Raw genomic sequence first — 22588 nt, forward strand, 5'->3', positions numbered from 1 at the left:
CATATTAGGCTACCATATATAGCTATCCTTCTTAGAAACGAGCTGAGATAGCCATCATTAATCCATAATGTCACTACTGTTTTTGTTTTCTAGATGCAAAAGTAACTAAGATAAATAAATAAGTGTATCTTCACTTGGATCCTTATCAGTTTCCGGTGGTTCACAATTAAATGCCCACTTGAACAAAAACCATGTTGTTTATCCTTATTGTTTTTATTGTGAAAGGATAAGGGTCCGGAAGTGCGCTCTTTAGTGTGATGTGTAGCATCTGTGCAGTGAGGAGGAGGAGGAGGAGGGGGAGGAGGAGGAGAAGAGCGGCCGAGCGAGCGCCACAGTCGGTAGGAGCGCACACTGCTCTGTATTACCATGGCTCAGTGTAAGTGCTGGAGACGCGTCTCATCTCTCATCTGAAGCGCAGTCTCTTCCAGCTCAAAGTCTTCAGTCGTGATCAGGAAGAAACGGGACTCCCTCGCTGCCACCAAACATTTTGTTGCCGACTGTCTGTCTGACATTTATTCTGGGATTAATATGGTCATCAAGGTTTACATCGCCTCTTCAAGTGGCTCAGTGGCGGTGAGTGTTTGTTGCAAATCACCCTGTGTTACCAAGCTTGTTGACAGGTGCGTGCAGAGTATGAAATAGATCGTTTTGCTTTGGCCTGTTGAATTTGCTCTTAACAAACAGGACTGAATTTAATATTCCTGTACAATGTGCTTTGCAGCCCTCAACTGGGCTTTAAAGGTGGAGAAGCTGGACAAATGGTAGATTGTTGCAAAACTTGTTTGGGTTGCAAATAAGCCAGAAGTAGTTAATTTGCATCCCTCAAGGATGTGTACAAGAAGAACTAGCTATGTCACTTTAAAATGACTGGATTGTTGAACAGATATTAGAGTAGCAGAAATAAGAGCAAGATTGTTCCTATCAAAAAAGAGAGCGACATGTGGTTGTCATTGTGTCAAATGTGTTGAGTTTTCAATTGATACCATCATCAGGAGTAGGTAAAAGTGTAAACCTCAAGAACCCTGGAAGCTGTCCTTTAAAAAAAAAAAAAAGAAGCTGGCTTTATTTCTATACACAGTGGACTCCCTGGCTTCCTGGAACCACATCACCGACTGAACCTTTTTAAAGATGTTCCTTTCAACTTGTTCTGCCCCTGGGTTATTTCTAAGGAGGGGTTCCTACAGCTACAGCTGAGCACCAGCATCCTGCAGCCCAGCTTAATCTCAATAGATAAGACTGATTTATGTCATTATACTTGATTGAATGGGACATAAAGCCTATACTGTGGGTCTTTGGCACAGCTGAAATGACAGTAGCAACTATCACCAGTTTCTGGTCAAGCAAACAATGACATTTCAATCCCCAGAACATTGTGATTTCTATTTGTTACTATTTCGAGTAAGAAATCACAAGAACAATTAATGGATTATTTATGAAAATTAAAGCAGGATGTTTATTTGCAATGAAAATATCAGTTGCAGTTCCAGTCCTTTAGTGCCTCAAAGCAAAGAGCAGGCACATGCCATAGGGAGCGTCCAGCTGATACTGAGATTGAGCAGAAAATCATCAAACAACACTCTTGCTTGGATGCTTGAAGACTGAGGTAATGGTACAAATGAGTAATATATTTATGTTATCATGCTCCTTCTTCATGGAAGACGGCAGCACAATCTTTGCACGTTTACAAAGCAGTTATTTTTAACCCGTTGACACATACATTGAAAACACAGAGACACACTCTCTGTCTCAAACACACACACACACACAATGCAGGGCCTTCACACACGCTTGAATAGTTCCACCATTTAGGTCAGTTATGTGAGTGTTGAGCTCATGTGAATGTAATTCACTCCGAATGCTTTTGAGTTACAAGTGATTGAATAAAGAGGAGAGGCGAGCCTGGATCCCTCAGCTGATTTAAAGCAAAGTGGATATGTGTGTGTGTGTCTGTGTTGAAGCCTACTAGTGTGAGACGGAGATGGAGGAAGACGGTGTTAGAGAAGGTGAAGCCTGGAGCTGGGATCTGAGGAAGCACACAGGTGCAACAACTGCAGGAGTCGAGGGAAAAGTGAGAATCAACAGACTTCTGCGTCTCCATGAAATGAGCAGTTCACTGCTTTACAGCAGCAGATTAGTGGGGCGGAAATCATCAGCTCTGAATGAATGAAGTGCAAATTAGGTTAACCCCCACTCCAAAATAGATGTGTGTCAAATTTGTTCCCATCGAATCTTACATTTTATAGTTCATATTTTCATCGTGATTATTATGAATATTGGTTTGAATCATTTTAAAAGTGTTCGCAGCCATATATGATTACATAAACAGATATAGGTAAAACATTTCCAAACAGTTTTTCAGAGTGAAATAATTTTTGATGATTTGTTTTGGCCACAGGTCCAGCTCCCTCTCCCCTCTGTCTCTTCCTGCCTGTGCCTAAAGGATTATCTCTCTCTTAACCCCGAGCTAATCCCTGCTCATCAGAAAGTGCTCCTAAACAATGCATGCATACTCATATATACTGTAATCTGAGTGTGTGTATGTCTTTAATCGTGCATTCACACACAAATCTGGACCCATCTATCCCCTGACACACTGCCTCACTCGCAGGGGGCACCTGCTTCATTATTTAGAGCCACGCTGCCTGGTTTCCAGCTCAGAGGAAGACCCAGTCATTTATACTGTGTTGTTCTCCAGCAGTGTGATATACAGTATTGTCTCAGCCTAGAACTAACAGTGGTTCTCTTATGACCGCAACAAACAGTGAAGTGTTTCTCTTTAAAGACAGTTAGTATTCCTGTGATTGAAGATAAAACTCCTATATCTCTGTGTGTATGTGTGTGTCCATAGCTGACCGTCCAGAACAATACTTCACTGTCTGTAATGTAAAACAATAGCTCCATTGTAGTGCTTAGCAGCCTTAAAATAATGGACACACATAAGTACACAGGGAAGACTGATTATATCATGTGTAACCGTGTTTTTGTGATGCTAATGAATGTTCCTGCATCTGAGTCACCGTGGGACTGCTTTACATTTTACAGTGGAAGTTAAGATGGAAATAGAATTAATGAATAGCTGCAAGTAGAAACCATGAATATTTGAGTAAATACCTTGAACAATTGGATTTTATAAATGGCCCAGAACAAAACTGATGAAACTTGGTGAAATGAAATAATCCTTTCCCTTGTACCCAAGCTACTTGTGCACAAAGGACTGACAGGAGAGGGATATGGACACTCTACAAGTCCCAAGACCTTTGACCTTTGTTTCTGTGTCTAATGTGTGTTTACGATGTAGCGTGGGAGTTCTAAAATTATCCTTTTTTTTTTTTTTTTGCTTTTCACATAATTCATAAACACTGTCATCCAGTTTCACTTGCACACAAACATGACACAATGACATGGTGTCCCAGAAGACATAGGACAGAGCAAGGAGCAGTTGCATCCATCCCATAGACCACAGCTGGGAAAGTTGGCTACATATGGGATACTGGGATGGGGCTGCTTCTCATTGTAAATGCATTTGCAATGCAATGCGCTTTTCAGAATAGGACAATAAACACAGATGCATTTAAAAATAGTCAGTGATCACCACAGCCTGTGCTCTTAGTCAACTGTGTTGATGTAAGTTTGAGACATAGTGAAGGGAAAGCACATCAGCGTTCTCATTTCAAACCCAATCTCTAATCAATAATCCTCCTTAATGTTCCTATTACCTACAGAGTTGCTGAGTAGTCAAAACACATGGAGCAGGCGTGTGTACGTGTGCTCTGCCTCTGGTTCGATTGGTGTCAGCTTACTGGTTGGTTGACATTACAGAAGTGTATTAAACCCCCAACCACTTGGACAAGAGCAGTATAGAGACAGAGGACAGGACAGACACACACATATTGTCCTCCTGCCCTTTATGTAAATATACGTTTGCTAAATTTATTTTGCTTTTGCTGTATCCTTTGGATTTCTCACTTTATGGATTATTTTAAATGAACATCTTTCTCTCCCCCATATCCCTCATTCTCTACACTTCTTCACTGTCCGTTACCAAAAAAACCCATTCTCCACCTTCTTCTTCTCCTTTTTCTATTTCTTTTCACCCACTCCAGGTCAAAAAGCATCAACAGGCTGTAGTGGGTTTCCTGGAGTCCAATCGAATCAGTTTCCAGGAAATAGACATCACCATGCTGGAGGAGCAGAGGCTATGGATGTACCGCAACATACCACGGGACAAGCTGCCTGAGAAAGGCAACCCACTGCCTCCACAGATCTTCAATGAGGATCACTACTGTGGGGTACGAGCAATATCACGTTTAAATGTTTCTGCACCATTGGAGACGAGACGGTGTTGCTGATCTTTAAAAGAATCTTTGAAGGAGCTTACATTGTTCTGCCCCCAAAATGCTTAGTACACCCAGTGAATTCAGAAAATACTTTACCCTTTCTGTCATTTTATGTTACAGCCTTTAAAATGTTTTAACAATTGTAAAATTGTTCAAAATTAAGTCTCTCATTACCCCACAATGATGAAGCAATTTTTTTTTTTAAAAAAGGGCCAAAGACAAATATCATTCACTACTTAGTTAAAATATCTTTGTTACGGCCATATCTTTGTATGCCATGTCTTTTTAGATATAATACAACAGGCTGTGCACATCTGGATTTGGAGGTATTCTGTCATCTCTTTGCAGAGTCTCTGAAGATCTGTCAGGATGGATGGGGACTGTCCATAAACAGCTATTTATTAGGTTATGCCGGTTCAGGTCAGGACTCTCGATAAACCACTCAAGGACATTTGTTGAATTGTCCCCAAGCTATTCCTGCATTCTCTTGTCTGTGAGTTTAGGGTTATTGTCCTAGTGGAAGGGTAACTTTTGGCCCAGCCTAAGGTACTGGACCCTCCTAACCAGGTTTGCATTTAAGGATAGATCTGTACTTTGCTCCGTGTCCTCAGCCCTGACCAGTCTCCCACTTCCTGACACTGTGAAAGCAGCAAGACACTGCAATCATCATCATGTTTGGGATGTTAATGGAAAAGTGGTGAATGGTGCCTGGTTTCCTCAAGGCATAACACATAGTTTTGTTAGTTCAAAGAATCTTGTTTCTCACTGAGAGTCCTATAAGTTACTTTAAGTTAATATTTTGTCTAAGAAACTTTCATGTGTATTTCAGTAAAGAAAGCCTTTTGAACATCCTGCCACAAAGCCCAGATCGGTGCTGCAGTAAAGGCCTTCTCAGAGTCTCTCTTATCTCCACACATATCTCTGGAGCTCAGCCAGACTGACGATTAGGTTCTTCATTAACTGCTAGAGTTGAAAGCAACTGAACTTCTTTTTAGTTTTTGAAGACATTTCACTTCTTATACGAAAGGCCTCTTCACGGTTCTGAACCTAGCTTCAGCAGTTTCTTTTTCACTTTTTATTTTTTATTTAGTCCTGAACCGAAGAAGCCTTTCAGATGATCAGTGACATGTCTCCAAAAACTGAAACAAACTCCAGTTGGCCTCAACTTTAGCACTTAATGACACCCATGACCAGGATGACTGAGAAACTACACAGGCATTACTGTCAGGTCTTTGGTCACCTCTGTTACCAAGGCCTTTTTAACCTGATTTCTCAGTTTTGCGGCTGGCACTAGGAGGTTTCACACTTCTTCCATTAAGAATAACAGAGGCTGCTGTGTTCTTGGGAAACTTGCAGGTGATTTTTTGCTAAGTGGTTCTCAAGAAGTATAGAAATTTGAATAAAAGGAGATGAAAGGATGATTATCAAAAGTTTACATTGGACACAGTTAACTTTTTTGACCCAGTTATATTCTCAAATGTTCTGATTGTTTTTGCTTTAATATCAGAAGTCTAAAATGTCTTTTTGCAAATTCATAGAATTCTTTGCTGGTTTTTGTATAAGACGGCACCATGCTGATCTGTCAGTGGACAACATTTTCTGCCTGTCCTCTGGAGCTAGTTCACTTAGTTTTCTTAAGTTTCTCTCCACAGGTTCCTTCCAAATGCGAAGCTTGCCAGTTTATGTCCTCCACTGATTGCACACTACTCTGTAATCCTGTGGTAATCCAGTTTCATGGATGGGGCAGATTATCTGCTCTGCCTGTCGTCACTCTCACTGGCCAATGTAATCCAACATTACTCTGCAATGTCACGGTCACTGAATTATATTAAAAGCATCAGTGGAAGGACTCTTTGGCAGGGATGTTTACAACAATCTTTCAAACTTAAAGCCTGGATATTATGTAACATCCAACATCCTCTTTTTTTTTATCCTTTCCCCCTCAGGACTACGACGACTTCTTCGAGTCAAAGGAGAACAACACTGTGTTTACATTCCTTGGCCTCAGTTCCCAACCCTCAGTGAAAGTGAGTGAACATACAGTGAAATAAAGAAATAAGTATTTGATCCCCTGCAGATTTTTACCCTTATTTCACTTGATCAAATGTACATTAATTTAAAACCCTTATATGATATTGATGATATTATTTCTTATTATTTTTTGTTTATATTCTGTCTCTCTCTGTTAAAATAAACTTAACATAAAAACTATAGACCGTCCATTTCTTTGTGGGGAAGCATACTTGCAAGATCAGCAGTTACATAATTATTTTCCCCACTGTACATACACAGAAACTCTGTGTTAAAAGTCATGCTCAAACACCTCACCATCTCCAGTGCTGGATCAGCAGCTCTAGTTTCTGCAAGCTGCTTCTGAAACATCTGACTTGTGGCTTACTGGTATTTCATGATTAGCAGTTTTTTGTTTTTTACATAAAAAAGGAGAAGTCAGTTTATCTAGATTCAGCAGCCTTGTCTCCATCTCAGTTGATTTGAACTCTTAGATGTTTTAGAAAACAACAACAACTTTAACTACAGTGGTGCTTTTGGTAGAATACAAAACACAATGGCCATTTGTTGATGCAATTGCCAAAACCAAAGGGGCTCGTTTCCATTCGTCACAAAGGAGCTTTTATTTGATTTTCCCCCAGTCACATCCTTCTGCTCTGCCTCTTGTAGAGGTTCATTGGATAACTCAGTTAGAAGTGATTTGATTGTGTATAAACCAGCAGGATAATGCAGATACATTTAGACTGGAAATGTTTCTGAGTTTGATGTTTAGCAGGGTCATGTTGTTATAACTTTTATTCTGGAAAATGTAAGAATAAGTGAGAGGACACGCAAAGTTAAATTCTCTTAATTGCAGATACAGAAAACCTGCCTTGATTATTTTTATACGGCTGCTATTTTTACACTCACTTTACTGTTCTTGTTTTTTACATGCTGGTGTTTTTATATTTGTCTTATTTGTCTTTTATTGATTGTCTTATTTGTCTTTTATTGATCATCTATCTGATTGATTGCCTGAGAAGTGCCAAACAGAATTTCGTTGAACAATTGTACAATGACAGTAAAGTCTTCTAAGCACCTAAACAGAAAATGGATAGATGATTAGACTAACTGTGTTATTTTCTCCCCAATCTTTCAAGGATTCCGAGTCGTAGATCAAACTGGTTGTGCACGACGTCCAGGGAACCTTAAAAGATGAGGACACTCCTCTTGTTGCATCAGGTCCTTCACCACCATCCTCTGGCTATGATGCCAGCATTTTGCCAAACCTCAGCCCATGTGGATTTCGCCCTCTACGACCTCTCCTGACTTTAAAAACACTCTAAACAACATTCCACCAAGAAGCATCTGACTCTGCAGAGGTCTAATAATAGAAGATGGGGGGGGGGGGGGTTAACATTGTGATGGATGCATTTGTGTTTCCTTTTCATGTTTAACACACTGTGACAACGGACGCTTGTTTTCAAAATGCAGTAGCATAAATTCTGTGCAAACTAGAAAACAGTGTAGCAGGTTTTTGCATTAGTGGACCAGTTTCTGTACTGTAGGTCAGTTTACAATGAAATGATGAGGTGTAGCACAAGCCACCTGACACACACTTGTGCTGTGTGTGCATGCCTTAGTGTGTGAGTGTGTACCTGTCTCAATCAGCAGCTGTTAATGAAGGCTGTGTTAAGTGAAAAGGAGCTTGTAGTCAGCACTTAATGCAACCTGAAGCAACCCAAGGCCTAAACCGTCTGGTTGGATGTGTGTGTGTGTGTGTGTGTGCACAGGTTTGTGTGTGCATATGTGGGAGTGAAGATGCTTTCCCAGAAGTGACACTGACACAAATCAGAAGAGACCAACTGATAATAATTCTGAAAAGAAATTCTTAGTGTAAATGAAATCATTGCCATCCATTCATGTTTAGTTTGCAACATACATAACTGATAACACACTTTACTTTTGTATCATTCCACTGCCAGTTTGACCATAAGGTTAGCATTAATATGTATTTGTATTATCATCTGCAAATCACACAGAAAGACCAAAACAACAATCCGTTATCTCTCCTGTTCTGACTTCTCTCCTAAGTCAGTTTGTTCAAACTGAAGCTTCACATCTTCAAAAACAGGTTTCAATCATACAGTTCCATTTAAAAAGTGCCCCAGTGTTTTCCTAAGAAACTGGTCAATGTAGGTTTTTAGCAAACATTACTCACATGGGGTAAATGGCATATTTGCTCAGATATAGATTAAAAGGCTACACATTCAGTGCTCTGGAGCTTTAGTGAGGAGTGTTTATAGCAACAGAACACATTGACAATCAAAATAAATGTACAGTGCCCAGGGTTGTTTATAATGAAGGGGCATGTCACCCAGTGCAACGGTGTGGCTCACTGATGTGTTTTAATAGGATGTATCAGACTTACCGCAGGCAGTGGGCGCTAGTTGTCTGGTCTCTGCGGGATGTCTTGACAACATGAGAAATGTAGATGATCACCAGCTTTATTCTCCAATCGAGACGGCTATATCACTGAGCGTGGTTCAAATTGGGGTCATGTGGCCTACAGGAACACACTTTGCAGATTACTCCAAGAGGATGGTGGAAATATGTATCTGAGAAATGACTGCTTTGAGATAATCATGTGGCAAAGTTCCCAACCTCAGCTTCCCCTGTTGTGCCTCCACTTCTCTCTCGATATGTGTCTTTCTAAATGTCTTAGTATAGTTGCTGCAATACGAGCAAACGGCCCTCTGTGTGCTGTAGACATTATGAAATGAGCACAGATTGACAAACGTATGGGCCAACCCGTAGTCCAGGCCTCAAATCTGTATTTCTCTCTATGTGTCTCCTATTAAATCACCATGGTTGGGTGGTTAACTGATTCCTTTATGTTTACACATGAATAGCACACACAAACACATACACCCTGACCAGCCATTTTCCCTGAGTGTCGTGCCATCTGGTGAGAGGATACACACAGGGCATCACATTGTCCCCGTTGACACTGACAACATTACTATTTCGCTGACTTGTATCATTTATTGTAAAGTAATGTAATGTCTGTTTTGAATTTTTGTGAATTAATACTTACAAGCTGTTGGACCCCAACCTGACTAAATGTACTTAATGTTACACATCTCTGCCTGTGACTGTGTTGTGGTTAACTGGGTCATTTTTTTTCTATATGGAACAGACTCAAGAGAATTGTACTCAGTGACATTTCTGCACGGCTTATTTTGCACAACAAAGCAGATTGCAATATCTTAAGTTAAAGTTTATTTGCCTCAGTATTTTTTTTTATGCATATAATTTGTTCAAAAACTTTTCCTTGCTTTTTTTAGAGCAGTCACTGTAAACACCTCAAACAGTAAAAACCTTTGATAAATGGATGAAATTGCACTATAATGTCCTTAGGAAATGTATTGTGTTCTTTGCCATGGAGAAAAATCAGATGTCTAAATGATGGAACCTGTTAATCCGGATTCTTTGTATTGGAAGCCCAAGAACATACCAGAGAAGTCTTTCGTACAAAAGTAGTGGAATTTACTCAGGTCACACACAAGTACATCAGCGCTGGACTCGGAGTGACAGAGCTCTCGTAGGATCTCGGTCAGGAGTGAGTCTGACAGAGCTCTCACGAGATCTTCATCAGGAGCGAGTCCTGATTTCAGGAAATGGTTCATATTTATCTTCTTGGGCTGGGCCTGCCCTGTACAGGGTTGGATCTCACGCGACAGGATATAATTGGCCAGTTACCCATGATGTAGACAGGCCACTGTCCACGCATGTTCTCAGAATGTGATAAGCAACGTGTGCGTGTGTTGTTGTTCAGGCGTGTATCTAATGCAACAAACCTAACTGACAGACTAAGAGATCTCAGCAGTCACATTATGTCCTTGTTTATCAGGCTAGAGTCACACTATCTGGCTTCATGTTCACACACATCAGGTTATGTGCGTTCAAGTACTACTGTAAAATAGAATACATGATATCTCAAAACATACATCACGTCATTCAAGTATAAAAACAGAGTATATAATATCCCAGAACCTATCCAATTGTAACAGAAACACAAACTCTGCACTACTTATATGGCAGCATGAAGTCAAAACATGGCTGAACAAACTAGATTAAGGTGGGATGGCTGTAAAAACTAAATAAAAGAGTACTCATACAGAGCCAGATCCTACAGTAGCTACAATAGGCAACATGAAGGCCGTCGAACAAAGCAGATGTATAAAGTTTAGCAGAAGTGCCACTAAACTAACTAAAACTAAGTGTAATGGATTACTATGAGTAGGCAACAAAGACAGGAACCAACTTTGAGCAAGAAGTTAATAGGCTGGAGCAGGAGACTATGGCAGATTTGTGAAATTCTTTAAGCAGAGGCAGAAGAGGCTAAAATTGTGTTTTTTTTTCACCCTTTTCTACAACTTCCCTATGTGGGAAGCTGAAGTCATGTTTCATGTTAAAATGTGTCCGTGTGGTACAAGACAAGAGCATTCAATGTTTCTCATTCACGTAATGTGTTATTTTTAGTAAGAACATGCCATTCCTGATCCAGCTGTTTGACCACCACAATTACAGTTTACAAAGTTATTGCTTCCACTGTGGCGAGGGGAAAGTTTGATCTAATCCTGTTTACCCTTGCCTTTCAACTTGTGCGACACTTGTTTGTTGGGCCGCTCATTGTGCCCCCTTGCCCCCGATGAGTTCCTTTCCCATCAGTGATGTGTACCTGTAATGATTTACCCAGACATCAATATGTGCTGTCCTCTCCAGACCTCAATAGGTCTGTCATCCTACTAGTAGATCTCTGTCAAACTGAATTAAAGCCCTGCAGCTGTGCAAAACATACAGCAAAAACATGACGAAGATACTGAACAGAGCCAGAGTTAATGCTATCAGACACATTAGTGATAATGACTGACTGACTTATAAGTCAAAACTACTGCCTCAAAAACTCTATTTAGCCAATAGTAAAGTCCAGTTGATCACCATGGCTCCACATGAAGTTCCACATGTCTAAGAGATTTCTTTTTCAGCTCCTTCAAAACTCGATTGGAATAAAAATAGAAATAAAAATACTGCTATAGGACTTTATTGTGTTTGAGAAAACTTAAACATGTATTTAAGTTGAATGCACATATTTACACATGAATTAGTGAGTATTAAAGTGGAAAAATTGAAAAAAAAAATGATATCATCAATTTTCGTTCACATGCTGAAATAAGCCCTAAGAGGAAGTTAAGGATGTGGTCATTTTTGTAAAATCAGCACATGCATTATTTTGTGAGATGAATGCATGCAACTGTAACCGGACGCAAACGAAGGAAATTCACAGATGGTAAGATCAGGCAATTCAAAATGCTGAATGGACAAATAAGTTGTACAACATCGTGCCAGATATGGCTCTGCTGAAAACAAAAGTATACTGCATATTTTGAATAAACAAAAAACCAAAAAGACAATATCTCAAGAAAAAAAGTTTTCTGATGATGACCGATGGATAAAACCAGATTCAGTCCACTTCTAGTGGTCTATGATGTTGCATACATTGCATTCGTTGGTTTCAGTGACAAAAGTCATCTGAGTCACAGTTTCTAATTCCTTGTGTGGTTCATTTGACAGGAACATTTTGAGATTCTGAAGGGGAAATGAATGAATAGAACGGAAAGACATTCCGTTGCTCAGTTGCGAAAGGGGGGGTGAGGAGCCTCCTTTCCCATCATCATCATCATCATCATCATCATCAACAACATCATAATTCACACTCCCATAAAGGTACGAAGGTATGGGAGAAGAACTCTGCCAAGTCAAGTGTGTGTGTGTCTCACAGAACAGACCTGGAATGATTGAGATTTTCTGTCTCAGACTATAATTATTTTGGGGAGAACTTGCATCAACATATTTTGTGCGGTAAGAAAAATAACCATTTCTATATTTCAGTGATTTGGGGGAAACAAACCATTTAACCATATTCATAATGAGCAGAAATTTAGAATGTTGTCAATAAATTGGATTATTTTGCAGTTTATTCCAGATCCTCTGAAGCCAAAAGATCACACTGTGAATAGGAAATGTCAAAGATATTACTGCATAAAAGTTCAATTCAAATTTGTTTTGAAACATATTTATATTTTTTCTGAATGTGAAATGGACTCTGGAAAGCTATTCCTATAATGTCAAAAGACTGGATACAAGTAGTGGGGTTCAACATTATAGGAGTCAATGGTCAAGTTAACCTCGTGGCATCTGCCCACAACAACTCTCTTTTGATCCACATTTTCCTTTTATTTTTCTTGCAAATGATCCACAAATCACTCTCTGTGTCATGTATTAGGTTAGATTCGGGTATTTCCCAGATGGATAGGATGACTTTTCCAAACAGAAATGTGGACATTTTGTAAAACAAAATGAAATCTTCTGATCCTCTCTTTAATGATTGATCAAAATGTCAACATGCATCCAGTTGGCAGTCCAAGTCCAGGCAGTCACTTTTACTAAATTAGCTACTGGAGCTGTACATGGGACCTCTATCATTTGGACGTCCAAATATGACTTATTCTGCATTGTGAGTTTTATTAAATAGCCATTGAAAGTTGTTGGATTTTAAAGGTAAGTTTTCCCGAAACTTGATGGTTTTCAAATATCTTTTTTTTAAAAAATAGTTTTTGCTCAGATAAAGCCAGATGAGGAAACAGCAGATTTGTTAGCAATGGGTTACAATTATACTTCTCTTTTTTCCCCCCATTTTTACTGTGCCCTGACAGCATTTTACCTACTCTGAGGAAACAGTATGATCTTCAAGTCAGCCGAGAGACTACATTTTGTTCTTTATTTGTCAGTAGGTGAGTTTTGCTTTTACTAATTTGACCTCTTTTGTGTGTTGGCTGTGGTAGTTTGATCTATACATTAGTATGAAAAAAATAAAATAAAAAATTCATCAAGATTTTAGATTTCACCGATAGAAATTTGATATTTTCAGTATGTTGGAAGAGTTACATGTTCTGGAATCATCTTGAGTGGAATGATTGATTGATGATTGATTTATCCTGATAAATTTGAATTTGATTGTAAGACTCACTAGTTACTTCACAATCTTAATGTAGCCTATGTATCATGACTGTCGGCCCTTCAGGTTTAATTTGAATGTCTTACAATGTATTTCTGCTGTAGGTCTACTGAGTCTACCGCTGCTTACAGGTCAGTGAGTTTTATTGACATGTTTTTATTTGGACAACTTGATATAATAAAGAAATTAGTCTATTTTTTTTTAGTTGATGGTGAGACAGTCTACAATATTGTGCATGTTTTTTTTTTCTATTTCCAGAATGTGATAAAATCAGGCTGGTTGGGCCTTCACGTTGCTCTGGTAGAGTGGAGGTCTACCACAGAGATAGCTGGGGAACCGTGTGCGATGATCACTGGAACATTGCCAGTGCTGACGTGGTGTGTCGGGAGTTAAACTGTGGGATAGTCCTCGAGGCCAAAAAAGGTGCCTTCTTCGGACAGGGAAAGGACGAGATTTGGCTGGATGATGTGCAGTGCTCTGGTCAAGAGTCTTCCATCCTCAACTGCCGACGCAGACCATTTGGAGAAAACAACTGTGGCCATGGTGAAGATGCTGGGGTTGTCTGTTCAGGTAAGACTCAGTCCATTCACTCAACTCTGTAATGTTTGCTTCACCTGACCTGACCAACTTTTACTTGAAACGTGGAAAGTGAAACAGAAATATCACTTAAAATAAATGTTGCACAACTGAAACAATTTTTATTTATCAAGGAATTCACCATGAAATGTGGAACTGGTTAGAATCGGGAAGTACAGCTGTGGTGAAAAGCAGCAAACGCAGCATTTATTTTGGAGAAACATAGAGAATCACATTGCCAGTTCTCAATTAGTTGTCTACTTTAAGATGATTGCCCCCGATGGCAATGATGTTGCAGCAGAAGCCCAACAGGTCCTGACCTACTGGTGCAAGTTTAGAGTGCAAAGGTCATAAAGTAGACATAGTAGATAAACAAAAATATTTTGGCTCCCAGATCATGACCTTTTAGCCCTGTCTGTTTGATCAAGAGTCATCATGCATGCATCCATGCTTTTGCCTCATGACACCTTTGAAGAATTATAAAAGATTGTGAACACACATGGTATTTTAGCACTTTGACAGATTATATAAATGATGTGGAGCCTTTTCTCAGAATTAGGTAAACTGTTCCCAGCCATTATGCAAACCTACATGTAGTTTAACTGTCTTCAGTTTCCACTGCTCAGCAGCTACTCAGCAGGTGTTTTTCTACAGATTAAACAGAAAGTACATTCATTTTTGTATTTTTGATTTAGTGTTGCTGGTAGATAGATATTGTTCATGGGACAGAACATGGCTATCAGTCTGTTTCCAGTATTAATGCCAGCTGCTGGTGGGCAAATGCAGTATCAGAGTGACATCAGTCTTTTCAATTGTGCGCCAGAATAAATGGATTTCCCAAAAAGCCTTCCCAAAACGAATCGTCTAACCGTTCTATTCCAGCTCTTCTTGTTAAGAATTTATATATTTTCAGATATAAAATACTTTGATGTAAAATCATTTTCATGGTTTTATTATTCAATCAAGCTGTTGCAGTTGAAAAAACAACAACTCATGTTTATTTTATTTACAAATTGTACCCACTCTGTTTGCAGAGAATTTGAGGGTGATCAATGGAAGCAACAGATGTAATGGCAGAGTGGAAGTCTATCTTGATGGCCACTGGAAACGGGTTTGCAGCAGTGACTGGGGCAGGGAGGAGGCCACCGTGGTGTGCAACGAAGTTGGCTGTGGCACTCCTGTCATTCAGGCGGTAGCACCACACTTTGGACAGTCTCAAAGCCTGACTGGAGTCAAAACCACCTGTGTTGGAAATGAGACCTCTATTTCAAACTGCACACACCAAGATTTCAAGGAAACCTGCATTGATGCAACTGTTTTCTGTTCAAGTAAGTGATCCATTTGTTGACATGTTGTTGATTCTTTTTTTTGTTGAGAAGGCACATGCTTAGACCACCACCCGTTTGTTTGAGTAGCTTCAGTAAACATGTCCTTGTTTTTGTCTTTTTACCTAAACAGACAGTAAACCAATTCGAGTGGTCAATGGGACCAATCGGTGCTCCGGTCGAGTGGAAGTCTTCCATGAGGGGCAGTGGGGAACAGTTTGTGATGACAGATGGGGGATACAGGAAGCGACTGTTGCATGCCGGGAGTTGAACTGTGGGAATGCCCTCTCAGTCAAGTACAAGGCCTACTACGGCAAAGGCCACGAACAGGTTTGGATGGATGACATTGAGTGTACTGGTCTTGAGAAGTCGCTTGCTGAATGCCCTCACAGGGGTTTTGGAGAACATGACTGTGACCACTCTGAAGATGCTGGTATTGAATGCTCAGGTAACACATGCTCTGATTTGTTTGCTGCTCATAGTACTTGATTAAAATTGAATGTTAGATGGCAGTGCACCAATTTTGAGTACAAAAAACATGTACAATGTGCAATGAGCATTCTTTTCCCCATGTGTGGCTGTTATTGGCCTTGTTCTGTTACTGGAAAGCAGGAGTTTCATTTCTAAACTTGTTCCTTTTTTGTTCCACTTGAAGATTTTCATAATTGTCCTTTGTGGTCTGTCAGTTCATGGTGGCAGTTTAGTTGTAGACAGATTTAGCGGTACAATCCCAAGGCAAGGGCAAGGCAAGGGTAAGGCAAGTTTATTTGTATGGCCCATTTTTACAGTTTGTCTCAAGGGGCTTTACACAACATTATAGGTGATGTAGGTGGTGCTTGGTGCAGAGGGATTGAGCTTTGGGGAGATCTGTGGAAACACAGAAAGCACGAGACACTATAGGGCCAAACTACAAAGTACAACAGATAAGGACAGTTCAAAAGTGTGCATGAGGAGAGAAGAGGAGAGGAGAGGAGAGGAAACCCTACTGTCCTAAAAAGCAATGGGAATGGGAAACATATTATTTCTGAAATCTTGTTGTTTTGTATAACATTTTGATTACAGTACCTCCTTTTAACTGCTTACTTTTGCAGCGACACTCCGACTGAGCAATGGGACTGACCAATGTTCTGGCAGAGTGGAGGTCTACCACGACAACCGATGGGGGAAAATCTGTAACAACAACTGGGGCCATAAGGAAGCTGTGGTGGTGTGCAGGGAGCTCAGCTGTGGAACACCGAAAAAATACCAAGAAAATTTCAACTTTGGGGACAGCGGACTGAGAGGGTTTACAAGTAGTTGCTCTGGCAATGTCAGCTCTATTACCCAGTGTTCACTTCAAGACTACAGTGGGACGTGTTCTGGTGTTTCTGTTTCATGCACGGGTAAGACACAAAAGATAAGATAGATAAGACTGGTTTAAGTGCATTCAATTTGGTGAACTTGATTACTAATATGTTTTTTAATTGTTTAAACTACTGGGCGCTGTAGATTATAGCAGGTAAACAGCAACAAATATTGCTTATACTCTATATATAATATTTGGGTCTGTTTAAGGATAGCAAATGACAATACACTGTTGAACAATGCATGTGGGATGGACCTAAAATAAACCATGTCCATGTTAATGAACTCCGAACACCGAAAGTCTATGGCAAATGAGAATCAAATATCAGGACTTGAAAGCACAGTTAATACTTGTCATTGTTTGTGGATTGCAAGAAATATTGTAGAAAATCACCGCTTTTAAACTGTCATTCTTTTGATACAGGAGAGAGGCCTTTAAGTTCAGGACATGTAAATGTATGCAAATATGTAAATATATGGTTTTACTTTAGTCAAGTTATTTTTATTTATGCCATGCCAATTCACAATGAAGTTACCTCAAGGCATTATACAAAAAGAAGTGTAAACCTTCTCTTCTTATTTTATTTGGACTGTCTATTGTTCAGCTTAGAGTTAGTGGCAGTGATGCTACTTAGCTGGCTGCATAATAATTTGTTAATTATGTATTATTAGGTTTCAACTATCTTTACACTTGATGTTCCTTATGTTCATGCACCCTCTAGACTAGACCTGACATTTACTATACACTAAAATATTTTCCAGTTTAAGGTTTTAAAAAATTTCAACACGAGTGGATCTGTCCTCAGGTAATCCACCACTAAGGCTCGCCAATGGCACCAACAGATGCAACGGCAGAGTGGAGATTCTCCATAACGGCCAGTGGGGAACGGTGTGTGATGATGACTGGGACTACAGGGACGCTCAGGTTGTGTGCAAGGCCATGGACTGTGGATCAGCTCAGACAGCCAAATCGAATGCATTCTTCGGTCAGGGCACAGGAGACATCTGGCTGGACGACGTCAACTGTGTGGGGAATGAGTCGTCCCTCGTGCACTGCCAACATCCCTCCTTTGGAGAGAATAACTGTGGCCATGGTGAAGATGCTGGAGTGGTGTGTTCAGGTATATCTCCGTTATCATATATATTTTACTTAATCTTGGTATCATTTAGGCATATACTTATTATAATTATTGTCCAGAATACTTTATCACAGCTATTTCCAATATTTTAATCAGAATATCACCTTTTGAATGACATTTTTTTCTGTTGTGTCCCAACTGCAACCGACTACTTGCTGATTCTGTCTGCTTTGCCTTCCAGCTACCATTAGAGTGATCAATGGGTCTGACCAGTGCTCAGGCAGGGTGGAGGTCTACCATGGTAACCACTGGTTGCCAGCAATTAATCTTAACTGGGGAATGAATGAAGCCACAGTGGTGTGCAGAGAGATGAACTGTGGAGATCCTGTCAATGTCAAAGGGTCATTTGGTCAAAGTGAAGACCCGAGAGGTTTTCAGGCCACTTGCAATGGTAGAGAGACCTCTCTCACGCAGTGCTCAATGAGAGAATTTACCGCGACCGGTCACAATCGTGTTGAGGATGCAGGTGTTCAATGTTCAGGTAAGACTTGAAGTTGAACTGAAGTTTGAATTCTTCAAAAGCATCCTTACTAGATTCATTTTAATGCTTGGCCTCACATATGTTGCACCAATTTTAATATTATTAATTATTAATACAACAAAATGCATTTCAAACTCAGCTGGAGATAAATCTGCAGTTGGATTGTATGAACATCAATATATCAACTATCACTTCCAGGCAATGTGAAACTGGCCGGTGGGTCCAATCGCTGTATTGGAAGAGTGGAGTTTTACGACAAAGGCGGCTGGGGGAATATTTGTGGCGAATCCTGGGATATAAATGATGCCACGGTGGTGTGCAGACAGCTGAACTGTGGCAGAGCTCACAAGATCACCACCATGGCCGATTACGGGCACGGCACTGGACAGACCTGGATCGATCAAATTGAGTGCAATGGTTTGGAGTCTACACTCCCTCAGTGCCCACAGAGGCCATTTAGAGACAAAACTTGCAACATCAGCTCAGTAGCTGGTGTTGTCTGCACAGGTAAGAGAAAACATTTGCCTATCACTCTTCAAAGATCAATAATGCCATTTCAAAACTCAACACACAATGTTTTTTTCAGTGCTGCGCGACAGTCAGTACCTCCTCTGACAGCTCTACTTTTCAGATGAAATTTTTCCTGAACATCACAATTCCTGGTGTTTGTTTTGTATCCATATTTTTTTGTTTTCTGGTCCTGAAAGGAATTTTTTTTTTTCAGCATCATTTTCATTCTCTCTACCCCTCTCATGGGGTGTCACGGATAGAAAAAAACAAACAACTTGAACAGCTTTAGTCACATTTAGACATGGGGTAATAGTGTATTTCACCCTCTTGTGGCGGTAATTAGCAACACAATTTAGAAAAATGGTCCTAGCCAACAAAATGAAATGAAATGAAATAAATAAATAGATAATGAAATGATCCCTGCTTAATAAATAATAATGATAATAATAACAAATACTTACCTTTGACCAACTTATAACCATTTTTATTTTCTTGACTTCACAGGAGGTTTGGAGGTCCGCTTGGTTAATGACAAGGAGTGCTCTGGCAGAGTCGAGGTCCGTCATGGTGAAGTGTGGAACACGGTGTGTGACGCTGACTGGACCTTGGGTAAAGCTGAGTCCGTGTGTGGGCTGCTGGAGTGCGGACGTGCCGTGAGTGCCTCAGGTGCTGCTGCTTTCGGCCAGGGCAGTGGACCGGTGGTGGAGGCTACCCACTTATGTTTTGACAACGTGACCAACATCCAGCAATGCGCAAACAGTGGCTTCACAGCATCCACATGTGGGCATGACCGTGATGCTAGTGTTGTCTGTGCAGGTATATGGCCCTTTAAAATTTAGGGTCAAAATTCACAAAGCCAGTTAAAGGGCTGTCCTTTGTGTTTTTACTCACATTGTTTGTGTTTTCATTTACAGCACAGCTTCGTTTGGCCAATGGCGCAGATAAATGCTCTGGTAGAGTGGAGCTTTACTATAAAGGCCAGTGGGGGACTGTGTGTGATGATGAATGGGAAATGGCCAATGCTGATGTGGTGTGCAGGCAACTTGGTTGCGGTCATGCAGTTTCTGCTCCAACAAGTGCCCACTTTGGTCGAGGCAGTGGTCCAATATGGCTGGATAATGTGGAGTGTTCAGGCCAAGAGACTGCTCTCTCACACTGTTCGCATCCCGGGTTTGGAGAAAACAACTGCGGGCACGGTGAAGATGCAGGTGTTATCTGTTTAGGTGAGGCTCATTATGAATCCACAAATGAAGCTGCTGTTGGCTGATATGATGACACAATGAATCGATTACTATATTATCCATTTCAGGTGCTCTACAGAAACCCCAAATCTCTTTGAGTCCTTCTCCGGAAGTAAACTGGGGTGACAGAGTTGAAATCACCTGCACTATTGTGACAGAACACTCAGGTGGAACATTTGTCCTGAAAAAGACCCAAGGGTCATTTAAAATGGAAAAATTCAGTGAACACGAAGCTGCGACCTTTGCCTTCCCTGCGGTGGACTTCAACCAGAGGGGTTCGTATTTCTGTGAATATCACAAGAAATTGTCCAGTCAAATCATCTATTACCCTCAAGGAGAAGTTGCAGAGCTTTCTGTCTCAGGTCAGTAATCTCCTACTTTGTGCAGTTGAACACGATTAGTGAAAAATTGACTCAATATGTTCTATGATGTAGCCTACACAAGTTTGTGAAAATGTGTCTCTCCTCTTCAGTGAAACTGGAGAAACCGAGCATCTCGTTGACCTCTCCTCATGCAATGGTGATCTACAGCCCTGACAAAATATCCGTCAACCAAGGCAGCAGTCTCTCCATCACTTGCTCCACTCACTCCAGATATACTGGCGGTGTCTTCTATCTGAAAAATACAAAGACGAATGCCACTCAAATGAAGACAGCATTTGGCCACTCTATATTCTACCTGGCATACTTTGAATTCTCTGTCGTCGATTCCAAACAACAAGGAGATTATACCTGTATCTTTAATGTGAACATCTCCACATTGTCCTTCAATTCTGAATCATCAAAGCCACTCCAAGTTATTATCGAAGGTAAGGAAGGAAGAATTTCCCTTCCTATTTCTGTTTCCATAGTGATTATAGCTACATTTCTCCTTCTCTAACTCTAAATGATCTTTGAATCTCTACAGCAGCCTCATCATCTTCAGTCGCTGGAGGAGTTGTGGGTGGTCTCGTGGTGTTGCTTATCGTGGTGGTTATAGTCTACCTGGTCTGGAGAAGGAGGTGGCGCGGTGCTGGTAAGTGGAAGACAGACACTTTCTGTATTGGACAACATTACTGCCATGCCCCCTTTATTTTGATGTCACACAGTTCATTTGTATCGTTTAAAGCTGCACCAGTTGATATTTTGATAAAGAAGATGACTGTACAAAGTGAAAAGTGCAGATTGTAGAGACAAACCATTGTTTGTTAGTGTCTCTCCACACGTTGTTTTGGTTCTACCACACACATCCTCACTGTTTTGGTTCAGACACAGTTCAATATATTGTGCGGCCAACTAACAATTTTGAAAGGTGATGGTATGTCAGTATTGTGTTCACAGATTCTTATGCTGCCCTCAAGTGGCCAAAAAAATTAATCACATCTGTATTTGCTAAATCTCTATACTGTCGAGGAGAATTAAGTCATGGTGATGTTATTTTGCTTTTCAGGTACCACAATTCAGTTTAGTAACAGGTTTGGAGGAGCAATAAAACAAGATAGGGAAGACAAAAGCAATGGAGCACTGGATGGAAGGTAGGCATAAAAAAGATAAAAAAATATGTCAAATGATATATATTTTTAGATTTTTATATATATGTTTAATCTACTTTAGATTTAATCTACTTTAGACAACATCAAAGACATAGAATGTGTCTTTTTTGCTGTTGTTGTAATTTTGTAATTGCTGTCTTCTTTATCAGGGATCGCAATTCCCATATGAATGAGTATGTTGGACACAGTGTTGCCCCAGAGGACAAGAGTTCTGATGCTGATCTTGATAACTCTGTTGAGAGAGACGCCGAGGACCTGGCTGGGAGAGTGTGTTATGAGCTCGAACCACTCGTTGTTTCGTGATAACAAAATGACCTGAGGAAAAACAGCAAAGAAGTCACGTGGTTGAACTAAAATTAAAGAACACCTGAACACCGGGCTAAAAATAGCAGCGTTTCTCTGCTCTCTCTGGTTAAAAATGTTTCAGTTCTTGTCTGCGACCACACCCACCACTGATGGGATGGTTTAGTGATACACCCTGGGGCGCGCCTCTACAATGTTAGACAATGAAGTCAGCATGACGTCATCTGGTGTTATAATTGCTCTTTAAGGTTGACCACAGGAATGACAACAACTCTTTTTAGGTGGACAAATAATTCAGAAATCTGCCAACTTTATATTTCATCATAAAGATTGAGGAAATTTACTTTGCAGAAATTGAAAATGTAAATTTAGATAGCATAGATGATGCTATGTTGCCCTGTAGCACTTAATAATTAGCATAATAATTATTTTTTTTATTGGAGATTCCGCTGATCACAAAGCTAAAGTTCACAGGCCTGTTGGAACGTGATGAACATGAATATCGCCTTTGCCTTGCTTTTTACATTGTCTTTGTACTGCATGATGATCTGCTTTGTTTTTGATGTATTTGAGTGCTGATCAATAAATTTGTATTTCTTACAGCACTTTGCTCCTGATTGTCTTGATTAGGAAACATGCTTAAATGAATGCAATGCAATGTACACTGGTGTGGCTATGTGCACCAATTTTTAAGTGTAGATCATAGTATTAGCAAAATATCTTGATCAAAA

General features: G+C 40.2%; 2 protein-coding genes across 3 annotated transcripts; both read left to right on the forward strand.

The window, feature by feature from the left end:
- Positions 1-294: 294 nt before the first annotated feature.
- On the forward strand, positions 295-9605 carry sh3bgrl2 (SH3 domain binding glutamate-rich protein like 2). The gene is made up of 4 exons (XM_085770917.1): positions 295-573; positions 4104-4289; positions 6284-6364; positions 7487-9605. The coding sequence occupies exons 1-4, from the start codon at positions 529-531 to the stop codon at positions 7499-7501; spliced, it is 327 nt and encodes a 108-aa protein (XP_085627043.1). The 5' UTR covers positions 295-528; the 3' UTR covers positions 7502-9605.
- A 2553-nt stretch (positions 9606-12158) lies between these two features.
- On the forward strand, positions 12159-22459 carry LOC146961844 (scavenger receptor cysteine-rich type 1 protein M130-like). 2 transcript variants are annotated; one of them, XM_085771338.1, is made up of 17 exons: positions 12159-12251; positions 13106-13183; positions 13512-13538; positions 13666-13977; positions 15018-15311; positions 15442-15756; positions 16400-16690; positions 17459-17773; positions 17973-18272; positions 18471-18779; positions 19287-19598; positions 19697-20005; positions 20092-20385; positions 20496-20831; positions 20930-21037; positions 21452-21536; positions 21704-22459. In XM_085771338.1, exons 2-17 carry the CDS (start codon positions 13132-13134, stop codon positions 21855-21857), a joined length of 3813 nt encoding a protein of 1270 aa, XP_085627464.1. In that variant the 5' UTR covers positions 12159-12251; positions 13106-13131; the 3' UTR covers positions 21858-22459. The 2 variants fall into 2 exon arrangements, with proteins under 2 accessions (XP_085627464.1, XP_085627463.1); XM_085771337.1 differs by lacking the exon at positions 12159-12251 and adding an exon at positions 12821-12950.
- Positions 22460-22588: the final 129 nt, after the last annotated feature.

Source organism: Trachurus japonicus, chromosome 24 (assembly GCF_045865225.1).
Source record: "Trachurus japonicus isolate A0001 chromosome 24, Traja_1.0".
Taxonomy (NCBI): Eukaryota; Metazoa; Chordata; class Actinopteri; order Carangiformes; family Carangidae; genus Trachurus; species Trachurus japonicus.

Coding starts and splice junctions, on each gene's coding strand:
- sh3bgrl2 (XM_085770917.1), top strand. CDS start 529: ATGGTCATCAAGGTTTACATCGCCTCTTCAAGTGGCTCAGTGGCG. Junction 574..4,103: donor CTTCAAGTGGCTCAGTGGCG/GTGAGTGTTTGT, acceptor CACCCACTCCAG/GTCAAAAAGCATCAACAGGC. Junction 4,290..6,283: donor ATGAGGATCACTACTGTGGG/GTACGAGCAATA, acceptor TTTCCCCCTCAG/GACTACGACGACTTCTTCGA.
- LOC146961844 (XM_085771338.1), top strand. CDS start 13,132: ATGATCTTCAAGTCAGCCGAGAGACTACATTTTGTTCTTTATTTGTCA. Junction 13,184..13,511: donor TGTTCTTTATTTGTCAGTAG/GTGAGTTTTGCT, acceptor TTTCTGCTGTAG/GTCTACTGAGTCTACCGCTG. Junction 21,537..21,703: donor AATGGAGCACTGGATGGAAG/GTAGGCATAAAA, acceptor CTTCTTTATCAG/GGATCGCAATTCCCATATGA.